Genomic DNA, 16,418 nt, shown 5'->3' with positions numbered 1-16,418 from the left:
AAATTTGAAAAACTTCAAGAGCTTGGAGGCTTATAAATACTTCGTTGCTGGTTGGGTGAAACAGGTACTCGTTCGGCAGGAATCTATCTTGTGCTTGGAAAGGTGAGTTACGAAATTTTCAATTCAAAATCTTTTGTTATTGCTAACATCCACTGTCAAGTCTAATGTATTTCATGTCGTTTGTCAATGGAGTTAAGGCTTTTAATGTTTATATGGTTTAGCGATAGCACTCTCACGACATACATACGTGTATGTTGTTGGCGATTAGCCTAGCCTAGACGAGGCCAGTTTCTTTCACTTGGTACCAGCTAAATATTATTCAAAAAAATAACGATGGTGGAAGAAAGGGAAGTCACAAACATCTTGAATTTGAAACTATGTCGTACTACGTCGTATGTTGTCGGCGATTAGCCTCGCAATGATCTTAATTGTGGTTATTTGTCAGCCCAAAACCCCCTAAGTATATCTTAAATGCATCTTACCGGATATAAAATGACTACTACATAGTCTGTGGTGATTTTTTTGGTGCCCAGTTTTCTCGTCGAATTGCAGCCGTCCATTTCGCTCTCCTCTTTGGATCCCTCGGAATACGGTAAAACTTCAAGTCTCTCCTTCCATCTTCTCTGTTAGTGCAACCAACAGCCACACACGCCTTCACCATTTTGATTATTAATGTTAAGGAGCAGAAAAACACGCCGTAAATAGGAGAAATGTACGTAGCCGTAACAGGTTAACACTATGTTTTGACGGACAAGTGGGCGGTACCATTCAGGAAAGCGGAGCTGTGACGTCACGTGGGTAGGGTCTATAGAATCGCTGCTGTTATTAGCCGAGGAAAAGGCAGACAAAACATTACTTTCAGCAAAAGCTTCATAATATTAAACAGGCATTTATCTCATTTTTTGCAGGTTACAATCCTGCGGCATCGGGACGCGAGGATGCTCTTTTTTGGATGAGGCTATCAAGTTAAACCCCTCCCATTTTAGAAAGCTGCGCCTGCGATACAATGATATGTCAGGCAAGGAGTCATTTTTCCTCAGGGAGAGCTGGTGCCCCCGCGACCTGACCCCGGAACAAGTGGAAGATGATGGATGGATGGATGAATGGAGTGATGAATGGAGTGATGAATGGAGTGATGGATGGATTGATGGATGGATGGAAGAATCGATGGACTTTTATTAGGCTGAGGCGGTCAAGTTATACCCCTCTCATCTTCAAGAGCTGTACCTGCAATACAACGATCTGTCACACGAGGGGTTCAAGATCCTCTCGAAAGGACAGGTCAGTCTAAACTACAAGTTAAAATTACTGGAACTTCTCCACTTTTCAATTGATGGATCTGGTCGACTCGTCCAACTTATCACTGATGTTATTAGCCAAGGAAAAGGAAAACACAGGCCCTCATTACTGTAAGCAGGTTCCTTTCCTGACTTTCAGGCAGTTATCTCATTTGTTGCAGGCTGTACGGCTACAGGCATAAAGGATGCGTTGTTTTTAGCGGAGGCTCTCAAGTTTAAACCCCTCCCATCTTCAAGTGCTATACGTGAAATTTATAGAAGTGGATGATGACATTAAGGATCCCAGCTTTTGCCTGTTAGTCAACTAAGATCCAAACAATGTTGCTTGTCAGAGTGTTTATCACTCGGAGACCCATGGGTAGTCCTTTTTCCTTTTATTTCGCCCTAATACGAACTACATTACCCCAACAGTAAGAGTCCTTCTGTCAACGGACACATTTCAAGGAGTGGGGGAAATTCTAATAGTCGTGGAGAGTTTTACTAGTTCTGGTGAGAAGGTGAATAGTTTTTTGTTGTTGTTGTTCGTGAGCTACATTTCCACACAAAAGCACATCGAGGTTAGGGATGTCCCGATCCAGGTTTTTGCACTTCTGATCCGATACCGATATTGTTTTGCACTTCCGATCCAATACCGATACTGTCCGATACCGGCCTCTCTGAGCATGTATTAAAGTTTAAAGTTATTTAGCCTCCTTACTTAGTTGTCAAACTCATGTTGAAAAGGGTTTTAGTAGTCTTGATAACAACTTGCCAGCTGAATTAGGTGAGTTGGAATAACACATAATGGTTGGTAACAAGAAACTGACCTGTTTATTAAATGATCAACACAAAACATTATAAATAACAAACAGAAATGACATATTCAGACAGTTGAAGGGGAAACGATATCGTCATCGCACACACCATATAACTGTTTGCATTAGTCTTAACACATATATAGTCTAACACATACATATGGTACAGGTTTTCGTAGGCACCGTCTAACTGTTTGCATTAGGCTAACACACGTAATATAATTAATCAGGAAATAGTATCATTTTCATATTTACGGTAGGACTACACTACTAATATAAAATTAATAGCACACCATAGTTTAATGAGAAGAAATAGAAGAGATACACAATGCCGTCTTATCACAAGAGTGATGCACCAACTCGGGTAATCTGCTCTCCCAGCAAACTCCAAGGACAAAGCGCTTTGTCCTAAAACAAGTACAACCAGCCTGGACAGCAAAGTTGATAGCGGGCGTCCCAATCCGGGCACGAACCTAAGCCGCCCAAAACCGGCCACAGCGGGGATGGCCCAAAAGTAACGCCCAGAAACGCCTTCGACAAGACCCGCGTCAGCAAAGACTTCAAAAAGACTGGACACTGAGATAAGACAGATTTCTTCTGCTCGGAAACATGTAGCCTTGTTTTGGATCCAGAATTGCCCCTCCGTCGTCTGTTTTTGCCTTGTTTTTGACCATTGCCGACGAATAAATTGTCAACCTGTTTTCGGCGAGTGTTCTTCAAGCTTTTGAAACATGGAGTCAGTGTGCTAAGGGTCAACACAGGAACGCGCTGAGTTTGGCCTCCTCCTGGCCTGGCTCCTCGGGGGCGTCGAGCGGCGGAGCACATTTCCGTTCTGTTGCCGGCCTCCCCGTGCGGTTTGGGCTGGGAGGACTAAATTCCTTCACAGTAAAACATGCTAATAATTAGTGTTGCACCGATACCATTTTTTGGCCCCGATACCGATACCTGGCTGTGCAGTATCGCCCGATACCGATACCATACCGATACCACCCCGTTTATATATATACAGTGGTACCTCGACATACGATCGCTTCGACACCCAATCTTTTCAACATCCGACGTAAAATTTGACTCACCATTTGTTTCTACATCCGACGACATGCTCCAAATACGACGACATGACAGCACCGCAAACGAACGCATGGCGGATTTTCATGTGTGAGAAATCAACACAGATTTTCAAAACGTTGGTACAGTTGGTCAAACAAGGAAAAAAGTGATGCTTACCTTTGAAATGAAAATGCAAATTATATAAAAATATGAGCGCTGGGGTGCGCATCCATGAGCTGGCTCAACAATACAGCTCCACGGTCCTCTTCCGACCACCGTTCGCCAGTCTTTCTAAGTTAAGGTGACAATATTATTGTGGTAACGTCGTCAAGGAAATCGCCAGCTTTGTCACATTTTTATCATTTATTTAAAAACTTATTCAACACAAAACGTCCATTTCCCTCCGTGACTGTGCTCTTGAGAAAACGAAAGTATTATCTCTACCGCACTGACCTATCTCACTGTGACGTCAGCCCCGCGGTGCGTTCAGGTACAGCAAAAAGTGTCCGCCACATTAGAATCCGATTCGTTACATTATTTACAGGAATGATTATTATTATTATTATTATATTATTCCGATTTTTATTCATAACTTATTTGTTTTGCTATGTTTAATTGCCATTTTTAATAGTACCAGCAGTATTTATTAAGGATTTACTGTAGGTTTTTGGCTGTGGAACGAATTTAATGTATTCCTATGGGAAAATCCTGCTCGACATACGACCATTTCGACTTACAAACAAGGTCCTGGAACGAATTAACTTCGTATGTAGAGGTACCACTGTGTATATGTATTTTTTTTCTTAATTTTTTTTTTTTCAAAGAGCTACATAATTGGATGTGAAATCATTGCTATCAAGGCTTTGTCAGGCTGTTGCTTATCTTTGCAAAATAGGAAAAAGTACACTAAACCATAGTACACAATAGTTGAATAAACTTTTGGCTCTCAAAGGCCAAAATAGTGCTAAATTTGTGAAATTAATAAAACATGTATAATACTAGCCCAACAGTAAGAAAGTAAAAATAAATTCATAATAATAAACTCTGAATGAACTGAATAAACTTTTTTAAACCTCTCAAAGTCCAAACAGTGCACATTTCATGAAATTATTGTCACATTCTGCTGCTGGTCAGATTGTGTTTTGTTGCTGGGCGTGGGGGCGTGGCACTTGAATCCAATGCAGGCTCATCAACGCAGCATTTAAGCACGGGTGATCTCAGAGAAGGCTGCCGAGATATTTGCCGCTACATTTGCTTGTTATGCCCCTGCATTAGGTTTTTCTGTTAGTGTGCTGCTCTCGTTTGTAACAGCTGCCTATCGTCTTAGTTTGTCCGTTGACCTGCTGTCACGGACTCCTTTTGTTATTTCTACTGTCCCGCGATCGCGTGCTATTTTTTGTTTGCAATCATTAAACCCTTTTGTGTATCCCCCGCTTGTTGTCTGCTTCGAGGTTCAACCTTGTTTCCGCATTTGACGACGCTAACAATTATAAGTAATAATAATTGACCACAGCATCCCGTCTCTCATTTTTTTCGGGCGGTGGGAGTCCCTTATTTCTATTTCTGAAAGGTGGCAACAATACTTTGGAAACACTTCCCAAATTACTGCGGCATTTCTTTCAGTAAAAGACAATAAAAGTAAAGTAGACGAAGTGAACTGACCAGAGATTGTTGCTCCGGTCCAGCGGCCTTCTTCCTCTGGATAGCAGTCCTGCTCTTGCAGGCTCAAACTCGTTGTGTTCGTTCACGTTTCGTCTTCAAATGTTTTATCAAGTTCAAGGTATTGAAACTGGCCGATTCAACTCCACATCTCCAAACTTTCAGGCCGCAAATCTTGCATGCAGCCATTGATTTTAATTGACGGGATTTCTATTTGGAAATATTTACCGACCGCCGCCATATTTCCTGGTTTGTTTTTCGTCCATATGAAAAAGCCCCCTTTTGATTGGTCAGGAGTGGCTATTGGCGCGCTCTCATTGGTCTGGAGCAGGCCAATAGCGATAGCTGCTTGGTGTTCACGTGTCATCACACAACACAGTTGTGTAGTGAGCGCCAGGAGGAGAAAAAGGCTGTGGTCAAATGTTATAATAATGGACTGGTAAATGGTATCGGCACCGTCTTTGTTGGTACTCGCCGATACCACCATTTCGGGCCGGATCAGCGCCCCCTGCTGATACTAGTATCGGTGCATCTTTACTAATAATATTGTAAACTGTCTTAAAAATGAAAACACACAAACAACATCAAACTATTAACTATTACACACTCCCTTTGATTTGCTTGCCCAGCCCAAAAACCCACCAAATTTTATGTTTTATTTGTAGGCATGAGCCCGAAAAAAAACAAAATTTTATGCTTTATTTGTGAGGACTCAGGAGCGATGCGTGGTTACGTTTTGTGTGATCACGTTTGGTGACGCCAGTGCATATATGCATAATGATAACAAATTATAGCCTGTCATTTGTAACAAATTCTCCCAGTTAAACAAGACCGTAAGATGGATATTTAATAAACATTTATATATTTTATATTTGCATGTGTGTTCTAACAGGTGGATAGTGGATTTGACATTTATTTTAATCTCGAGTTGGCAGAAAAAAAACGCTTTCTCAATGAAAAAAGTTTTCTCAATGTGTAAATACTCTACATATTTTTTTCATTATAAATGGAAAAGTACATAAATAAATACATCGTTTTAGTATAAATATATGAATATATATTTTTTGAAAAAAGTCTGCCCGATGCGTCTAAATCCCACTATACTCACGAGAGATACAGTGCCTTGCAAAAGTATTCGGCCCCCTTGAATCTTGCAACCTTTCGCCACATTTCAGGCTTCAAACATAAAGATATGAAATTTAATTTTTTTGTCAAGAATCAACAACAAGTGGGATATAATCGTGAAGTGGAACAACATTTATTGGATAATTTAAACTTTTTTAACAAATAAAAAACTGAAAAGTGGGGCGTGCAATATTATTCGGCCCCTTTACTTTCAGTGCAGCAAACTCACTCCAGAAGTTCAGTGAGGATCTCTGAATGATCCAATGTTGTCCTAAATGACCGATGATGATAAATAGAATCCACCTGTGTGTAATCAAGTCTCCGTATAAATGCACCTGCTCTGTGATAGTCTCAGGGTTCTGTTTAAAGTGCAGAGAGCATTATGAAAACCAAGGAACACACCAGGCAGGTCCGAGATACTGTTGTGGAGAAGTTTAAGAGAAGCGTGAGGGAGTGCTTAATTTGTAAATCATAAGGTGCCGGAACGCAAAGTACATATGACAGCGCAGGGATGACTGGACATGCACAGGTCCAGGAACACAGGCAAAAACTAGTGTCGAAAACAACATGCAAATGCCCACTTGACATACTGTGGGACTTACAAGCCTCAATTTCAGATAATATCCATGGTATGAATGTTATGACAATTTACAATTATTATTTTATTTACATAACCACATGTACCGGTCCGGTCCGGTAACACTGAACACAGCATTTTTTCTCCTGACCCTCAATACACCCTGTGTTGTGTGTAGAGGTATGATCGGGCCTAAAAAATCCAGCCCGACCCAGCACGCGGGTATTAAAGACCGACTGGCCCGAGGCTGATCAATTAACTTGATTTGCTGGCCCGAGCCCGAAAAACAAAACAAAATTTTATGTTTTATTCGTAGGCCCTGTGTTGATATTATTAAGTCATACCGTCCCACCACTAGGGGTCTGTATTGGCTAAGACAAGATAATATAAGTGAAGTAGAAAAGTTGTTGATGATAGTGACGGGATCTGTCGTTCACTTGAGTAAACGAATCCATTCCGGTTCGTTCAGTAAAAAGATTCGTTCAACGAATCGTTCACCCCCCTCATCTCCCTCCCCGCCCAAACGAATCGTTCGGTTACTGAACGGGAAGTGACGTTGCCGAACGAATCACCAAAGACCGCTTCGCAGTATAACTGAACGGGAAGTGACATTGCTTGGTCCCGCCTTCTCTTGCACACAGGCTCATCATTGACTGCTCGTCGTTGTTTCAGAAATGAGTGACAGACGATATCATTCTGCTTTCCGAGCCTCGTCTCCCTCCCGCTGCTGTAAAAGCGAGGGAGAACTTCCGCGTCGTCTGTTCTAGTTCTAAGGGCTCAAAGTCATGGCTCGTGCTTGCATTTCGATTTAGGACACTGTTAAACATTTTCCTTTTGTGAGGGGAGTAGGGGGCGGGGTCGCACTGACTTTCTTTAACAGGTTCTTGATCACATATACAATCACATATACAGCATGCTTGCTGTCACGAAAATAAAAATACATCGAAAGTTTAATTTCTGAATATGGAACGACCAACACATCATATTTACATCTCGCTCTGTTGTATTTTTGTTTTTTAGTATTAAGATGAACGTATTGTATTTTTGCACTGGTATTAACAAATAAAATACCCCGGTCAGCTCCCCTGTCGTCCTCTCATCTCAGATCGCCAAATGCTGACGAGAAATAATTGTTTGCTCTTTACGATGTCGCCTTTCTACTCTCATTAGTCTGTTAAGAAAAATGTAGACATATTGCGACATCTCCCGTGTCCGCGTGCGTTGTTTTTGGGCGCTTGAGTTGCACATGATGGACGGATTGACATAATTTGTCAAACCAACCAACACCTGACACGAAAAAAAAAAAAACACTCGGAAAAAATGTACATGTATATACAGTTTCATTGCAAATCAGTATTATGGTGATCATATTGTTTTTTTGCACTGGTATTAATAAATAAAATAATCCGGTCAGCTCCCCTGTCGTCCCCGCATCTCAGATCGTCAAATGCTGACGAGAAATAATTGTTAGCTCTTTACAATGTCGCCTTTCTACTCTTATTAGTCTGTTAAGAAAAATGTAGACATATTGGGACATCTCCCGTGTCCGCGTGCGTTGTTTTTGAGTAGCACATGATGGACGGATTGACTTAATTTGTCAAACCAACCAACACCCGACACGCTGACACGAAAAAAAAAAAAAAAACACTCGGGAAAAAATTGACATGTATATGCAGTTTCATTGCAAATCAGTATTATGGTGATCATACTAAATATTTTTTTCTGTGCACATATGAGGTAAATATCGCTGCCATGAAGCCTCCATATAGTGACAGTTCTCTGCCCGCTTCACTGCCGTCACGCGACCGCAGCTCAGCTTTTGCTTGCCTCGTAGCTACCCGTGTTTTAAATTACTGTAAATTTGATAGTATATCGTCATAGGCAGTCACGAGTTTGTTGAGAAAAGTACTACTCTAAACAATGCTCGCTAGATTTGTGTGGTGTTTTTGTCTGTTTGAGCAGCATTTGATAGGCTCCATGTTAACAAATATGTGACAAAGTCATTTCCTTTTAATTTTCTGATTCGTTCACCGCATAGTCATTACTGGAAAATCAAGTTAGCAGCAAGCTAGGTCAGGAACCGGAGGACCGAGTCACTGAACGGGAAGTGACAAAACTCAGTCTTGCCCCCCTGCCTGCACGCTGGCTGCTTATTGGCCACACGTGGACGTGAGTGACAGACGCCCTGATTCTGTTTCCGCTCCCTCCCCTGCCCGCGATGAGGCTGGCGTCTGATTGGTCGTGTGCGATGTCAGAAGACGCTGCCGCTTGCTCAACGCCCTCCCACGTAGCGAACAAGCACCACCTTCATAGAACGAATCAGTGCAGATGGTGATTAGTTCGGTCTCGTTCACCAAAACAATTCGTTCAAAAAGAACGAATCGTTCGCGACCGATACAACACTAGTTGATGAGACTTGTTACAAGATGGCTGCACAGCACCCACGTTAATTAAAAGTTAAGAAAGAACTCACGTCTATTTCTTATGTTTTATTAAAACTTAACATGGTACCAGAAGTTGGCTTGTACTAGGAAGACGACATGGAAAGTGTGAAGCCGCCAAACATAGGCGGAGTTTGACTTTTGGGGCAGGGGGGGCTTAACATGTTGATGACCCCAAAACACAGTGTCGGCGATAAAATTAACTTACAAGAATACAGTGGTACCTCTACATACGATCGCTTCGACACACGAATTTTTCGACATCCGACGTAAAATTTGACTCGCCATTTGTTTCTACATCCGACGACATGCTCGAAATACGACGACAATGGCAGCACCGCAGACGAATGCACGGCGGATTTTCTTGTGTGACAAATCAACACTGGTTTCAGAAAAGGTTGGTACAGGTGGTGAAACAAGGAAAAAATTGACGCTTATCTTCGAAATGAAGATGCAAATGACAGAAAAATATGAGCATAGGGTGGGCATCTGTGAAATGGCTCAACAATACGGTCCTCCTCCGACCATCGTTCGCCAGTCTTTATAAGTTAAGCTGACAATTCTTATTGTGGTAACATCTCCAGAGAAATCGCCAACTTCGCCACGTTTTTATCATTTATTTCACAACTTATTCAAAACAAAAACACCTTCTGTCTGCCTCAATTGACGGTGTTAAGAAAACATTCAAAGTGAAAGTGAAACTCAAGCTCACCGGTCTGCCTCTGGCACGTCAGCACCGCGGTGCGTTCAGGGTCAGCAAAAAACGTCCGCCACATTAGAACCCGATTCGTTACATTAATACAGGAATTATTATTATTATTATTATTCCGATTTTGATTGATAATTTATTTGTTTTGCTATGTGTAATTGCCATTTGTAATAGTACCAGCAGTATTTTTTAAGGATTTAGTGAAGGTTTTTGGGCTGTGGAACGAATTAATGGAATTATAATGTATTCCTATGGGAAAATCCTGCTCGACATACGACCATTTCGACTTACAAACAAGGTCCTGGAACGGATTCACTTCGTATGTAGAGGTACCACTGTACTTATAATAATAAGTTGAAAATGAGAGTTTTTTTTGTTTCCCATTATTTTTTAGGGGAATTCTAAATCATCAATTGAATACGGTACGCCCACCAGTGTCGTGCCAATGTAGTTACCTCAGTCAAAAATTGTATCCCCTGGGCAGAACCATATGGCGTTAGATTTGTGTTTTCATTAATCGATCAAAAAAAAAAAGATTCGATCAAAACAAAAAGTTGCCTCAATCAAAATATATATTTTCGATTAAAAAAAAGTCACTTAGATTTAAAAAAAAAAAATGTTTGAATGCAAACATAAATTTGAAACCCCTCAAAAATGTATTTGCTATTTTTATTATTTTTTTATTTTTATTTTCTTTGATTGAAGAAACTTTTTGAAGCAATGTTGTTTTGTGTTTGGGCCACATTTTGGTTAGAACATTGGTGTCTTTATTATTAAATCAAAAATTAAGTTGCTTCATACAAAAAAATATACAGTATATTTTCAAAAGGAAAATCACTCCAATACAAAAAAGAAAAATTTCAGTCATAGAAAAAAAGTTTTTGAATGCAAAAAAATTTTGAGACTCAAAAATTAGCATTTGAGCACTTAATTTTTCATTAAAAAAGTTTTCTTTGATTTTAACAATCCTTTTTGTGTTTGGGCCATATTATGGGTAGGACATTTATCATTTATGTCTAAATCCTTCAATCACCCAAAAAGTAGCTTCAATCAAAAAAAAAAATTTCAATCGAAGAAAAAATCATTTGAAAAATAAAATTGCCCTCTCCTATTTAAAAAAAAATGTTTTTTTGAAAAAAATATGCAAAGCAAATACCGTCTAAGGTGCTGGTCGCATGATCTGTTCGAAAATAATTTTGACCCATTATAAAAATATCTTTTTGTTCATTTCATTCATTTTTGTTGTTTGTTTTCTTGCTTTACAACTTTTATATATATATTAGGGCTGTCAAACGATTAACATTTTTAATCACGTTAATTACAGCTTAAAAATTAATTAATCGTAATTACTCGCAATTAATCGCACTTCAAACCATCTATAAAATATGCCATATTTTTCTGTAAATTATTGTTGGAATGGAAAGATAAGACACAAGATGGATATATACATTCAACATACAGTACATAAGGACTATTTGTTTATTATAACAATTAATCAACAAGATGGTATTAACAATATTAACATTCTATTAAAGTGATCCATGGATAGCAAGACTTATAGTTCTTAAAAGAAAAATGTTAGTTCAAGTTAGAGAAATTTTATACTAAAACCCCTCTTAATGTTTTCGTTTTAATAAAATTTGTAAAATTTTCAATCAAAAAATAAACTAGTAGCCCGCCATTGTTGATGTCAATAATTACTTACACAATGCTCATGGATGCTGAAGCCTATAAAATAAGCCGCACCCAATGGCCAGCAGAGGGAGGCAAAACTCCATAAATCACAACAAGTGAGCTTTTCACTGTGTACTGTCATTTAAATCTCTCTGAGCGGGGCATCTGCGTTAATTGCGTCAAATATTTTAACGTGATTAATTAAAAAAAATAATTAATCAGCCCTAATGTATATATATATATATAAATATATATATATATATATACACATAGATGTATGTATATAGGAAAGTCAATTACATGCAATGACACTTTTCTGCCACCAAGGGGGGCCCGCCCCCCCAAACACCGCTTATGCCGCCAAATGCCGTCAATTGGACTGGGAATGTGGACTGTGAGTGGCGAACTTTCAAGCAACGTTTCACGTTATACCTACAAGCCGTTGGGTTGGATTCCACGTCAGATGCACGGAAGATTGCACTGCTTCTTACTGTGGCGGACCCACAGGCTGTGGAGGTATACAACACGTTTGTTTTCGCTACAGCAGAGGATAAAGACAAGTTTGACGTTTAGTGGCAAAGTTCGATGAACACTGTTCACCCAAAAATAATGAAACCTTTGAGAGGTACGTACGTGTTTCGCTCACGCATACAACAAGAGACAGAAAGTTTTGATACCTTTTTGACGGACCTCAAGCTAAAAGCTAGAACATGTAATTTTGGACAGCTGCAAGAGTCAATGTTAGGAGCCTGGCATCCCGGATGGCCCCCTGATCGTCCTGTTCGGACGTCCGGCGCCTGGCATCCTGGTGGTTTTCCCGATCATCCTGCTCGGTCGTCCAGCGCCTGGCAACCTGATCGTCATTCATTGCCTGGCATCTCGGACGTCCCTCGCCTGGCGTCCTGGAAGTTCTCCAGATCCTACATTCAGTCGTCTTCCTCCGGTGCCCCGGCCGTGCGACGCGACCGTTCCGTTGTATCGGGTTGCGCCTGGCGTCCTGTGTGGGTGAATTCTGGGGGGACCTGTGTGGTGACCACTGTATTGTGGCAGAATTCACCCATGGAACTTGTGTGGGGCATGTGTTCCGGGGGGGAAACTATAGACCCTACCCACCGACGTCACAAAATCACGTGCTCGCTGTATGGTTCCGCCCCCTTGTCCGTCATTTTGTGTCTGTATTATCAATGGTCTCAATTGATCGAGCAATTTATAATGCATTTCATGGAAGACCCCGTGCTTTCGGATGCCATAAACTCACTTGATGCGTTGCATAAAAGGCGTTATGTGGAAAAGCTTCAGTTTATCCATTCGCCAGATCCATATTTGATGCCTAAATCGATGTTTTTCGACCCGCTGTCTCCGCCGTATTTGCCTGACATCTGCTAGCTACCCTGATATGTACAACTATCTTGTCCACACAAAATCAGCCTATTCTCACGAAAGTTTGAAAAACTTTTTAAGAGCTTGGAGGCTTATAAATACTTCGTTGCTGGTTGGGTGAAACAGGTCCTCGTCCACGAAAATTCGGCAGGAATCTATCTTGTGCTTGGAAAGGTGAGTTACGAAATTTTCAATTCAAAATCTTTTGTTATTGCCAACATCCACTGTCAAGTCTAATGTATTTCATGTCGTTTGTCAATGGAGTTAGGGCTTTTAATGTTTATATGGTTTAGCGATAGCACTCTCACTACATACATACGTGTATGTTGTCGGCGATTAGCCTAGCAATGATCTTAATTGTGGTTGTCAGCCCAAAACCCTCTAAATATATATTAAATGCATCCTACCAGATATAAAATGACTACTACATAATCTGTGGTAATCGTTTGGAGCCCAGTTTTCTCGTCGAATTGCAGCAGCCCATCTCGCTCTCTTCTCTCCGGGTCTCTCAGAATCCGGTAGAACTTCAAGTCTCTCCGTCTTCTCCGTCTATCTTCTCTGTTATTGCAACCGACCGCCACACACGCCTTCACCATTTTGATTATATATGTTAACAAGCAGAAAAACACGTCGTAAATAGGAGGAATGTACGTAGCCGTAACAGGTAAACATGATGTGTTGACGGACAATTGGGCGGCACCAGTCAGGAGGAAGGAGTTGTGACGTCACGTGGATAGGGTCTATACAAGTCATCAGTGCACATACAAACAACCAATCAACATGCTCATATGAGAGAAATGACATTAGAGAAGGAAAAAAAAAACACACTTGCTCTCAAACAATCTTGCTTAGCAGACAATACTTAATCTTTCAACAATAATCACATCATCATAGTGGAAATGAATTTTATTCAACATAACATTTTAAAATATTCTAGAACAACATGTTTAGTACTTTTTCTCTTTTACTGCCTATTTAATCTATGGGCTACTCTATATCTTAACTAGGGCTGTCAAACGATTAAAATTTTTAATCGAGTTAATCACAGCTTAAAAATCAATTAATCGTAATTAATCGCAATTCAAACCATCTATAAAATATGCCATATTTTTCTGTAAATTATTGTTGGAATGGAAAGATAAGACACAAGACGGATATATTCATTCAACATACTGTACATAAGTACTGTATTTGTTTATTGTAACAATAAATCAACAAGATGGCATTAACATTATTAACATTCTGTTAGAGCGATCCATGGATAGAAAGACTTGTAGTTCTTAAAAGATAAATTTTAGTATAAGTTATAGAAATTTTATATTAAAACCCCTCAATGTTTTTGTTTTTATAAAATTTGAAAAATTTTCCATCAAAAAAATTAACTAGTAGCTCTCCATTGTTGATGTCAATATTTACACAATGCTCATGGGGCTGAAACCCATAAAATCAGTCGCACCCAAGCGCCAGCAGAGGGCGACAAAACACCAAAAAACACAAGTAACAAGTGGATATGACACTGTGCTGTCATTTTAATCTGTTTGATCGGGTCATGTGCGTTAAATGCGTCAAATATTTTAACGTGATTAATTTAAAAAATTAATTACCGCCCGTTAACGCGATAATTTTGACAGCCCTAATCTTAACTATTTATTGAATAACTAATTTTTGAAATGGTGTAGTGTTTTTTCCCCCTTTTTTAAAGATTTTTTTTAACCCTTTAACACCGAACGTGTTGGCAGCGACGCATTTGCGCATATCGTCTTTGAAGCTTTGTCACGCTGTAATTACGTCACCCACGTGCCGCTGGTTGGTCTCGTTTGAAAGTGCGGAAGTTGATGTCCACACCAGTTTTTATTTGAAGTCAATCGGCCCAGAAAAACGGGAGATAATGTCATTTGAGTTTTATAGTTTTATTGCACTCATAAATATGCATTAAAACGCTGCATGGACCATGTATCCATCTCCATATTTCCAACATTTCTTGTCCTTTTTCAAAACCGAAAGCAGCACATAAGACTACATATCCCAAGAGCCGCTGTGATGTCAAGAAGGACGAACCGAATGTGATCATTTTTAATAAATTTCCGAGCAAGGCGCCAACTATTGAAAGGGAGGCATGCGAAGCAAGCAACGGCTGATTGGTTTGAGCGAGCGACTTTGAAACGTGCAGAATGAATCTAAAACTACATTTAGCGCAAGCTAATGCATTATTTCATTAACTCAAGGAAGAAGATGAGCCGTATTTGTCGTTTTCTTGGGATGAGTCGGCGTCTCGGCGAGTTGAAGGGACAGCAGCGCGCAAACGGCGAAGGAGTACGCTGTGCGACGTTGTGTGTGACGCAGCTCCGTGACCTGTTCAAAATGTGGATTATAATTGGTCAGTGAAGAAAACAACAGTTTAGACATGAAGTTCAAGGTGTCCTGAAAAAAGGGACCCAACTTGACCATTGTAAACAATTTTTTCTTTGAAATACAAAGGCAACATCAAATGCATGCAAATTCAGCCAAAATAGGCTTAGGTGTGAAAGGGTTAATCATTGTAAATGAATTCATGAATGGAAAAATAATTTAAAAATAAAATGAATGAAATTAAAACACATAAAAACAGAAATACATCATCATTATAGACCCTACTCACGTGACGTCACAGCCACGCCCCCGTGCCATGTTGTCCGGATACTAGCCATGTTAATGCATTAGCGCTTCGTAAATTCCTATTATGGCGTGTTTTTCTGCTCGTTAACATTAATAATCAAAATGGTGAAGTCGTGTGTGGCGGTCGGTTGCAAAAACAGAGAAGATAGACGGAGAGACTTGAATTTTTACCGTATTCCGAGAGACACGAAGAGGAGGCCGCGATTGACTGCTGCAATTCGACGAGAAAACGGGGCTCCAAACGACTACCACAGATTATGTAGTAGTCATTTTATATCTGGTAAGATGCATTTAATATATATTTAGAGGGTTTTGGGCTGACAACCACAATTAAGATCATTGCTAGGCTAATCGCCGACAACATACACGTATGTATGTAGTGAGTGCTATCGCTAAACCATATAAACATTAAAAGCCCTAGCTCCATTGACAAATGACATGAAATACATTAGACTTGACAGTGGATGTTAGCAAGAACAAAAGATTTTGAATTGAAAATTTCGTAACTCACCTTCCGAGCACAAGATTGCTGCCGAATTTTCGTGTACGAGGACCTGTTTCACCCAACCAGCAACGTAGCATTTATAAGCCTCCAAGCTCTTAAGTTTTTCAAACTTTCGTGAGAATAGGCTGATTTTGTGTGGACAAGATAGTTGTAAATATCAGGATATCAGATGACAGGCGAAGCCAGCGGGTCGAAAAACATCGATTTAGGCATCAAATACGGATCTGGCGAATGGATAAACTGAAGCTTTTCCACGTAACGCCTTTTATGCAACGGATCCAATGAGTTTACAGCGTCAGATAACACCGGGGCTTCCATGAATTGCTCTATAACTTGCTCGACTAATTGAAAACAATGAGAATAGGTCTGAAAAAGAGGTACAATATGGCGGCCGGAAACAGCGACACGCCCATTTTGTGACGTAGGTGAGTAGGGTCTATAGTGTTTACAGTTTTCCCGCCCAGAGTCCTTGAAAATAGACCAATTGGGCACAAAACTGCCAAATCTGGAAACACTGCTGGCAACGCTGCTTGCAGGGGTGTCACAAAAGG

At 40.2% G+C, this 16,418-nt stretch overlaps 1 protein-coding gene across 3 annotated transcripts in view; it reads left to right on the top strand.

The window, feature by feature from the left end:
- The window catches only part of LOC130913910 (NACHT, LRR and PYD domains-containing protein 12-like), a 39,598-nt gene extending 31,919 nt beyond the window's left edge, over window positions 1-7,679 (top strand). The window contains exons 9-10 of one of the 3 annotated variants that reach the window (XR_009062828.1): window positions 909-1,281; window positions 2,474-7,679. Coding sequence is in view for 2 of the 3 variants with exons in the window: in XM_057832881.1 (XP_057688864.1) it covers window positions 909-1,182 (274 nt within the window). In the remaining variant the exon portion in view is untranslated. Of the gene's footprint in view, window positions 1-908 lie in introns of all 3 variants that reach the window. The other 2 variants (XM_057832881.1, XM_057832870.1) reach the window with 2 other exon arrangements.
- Window positions 7,680-16,418: the final 8,739 nt, after the last annotated feature.

This window comes from Corythoichthys intestinalis, chromosome 1 (genome assembly GCF_030265065.1).
Source record: "Corythoichthys intestinalis isolate RoL2023-P3 chromosome 1, ASM3026506v1, whole genome shotgun sequence".
Lineage (NCBI taxonomy): Eukaryota > Metazoa > Chordata > Actinopteri > Syngnathiformes > Syngnathidae > Corythoichthys > Corythoichthys intestinalis.
Note: the sequence above shows the minus strand (reverse complement) of the source record. Positions and strands in the feature narration are given on the sequence as shown.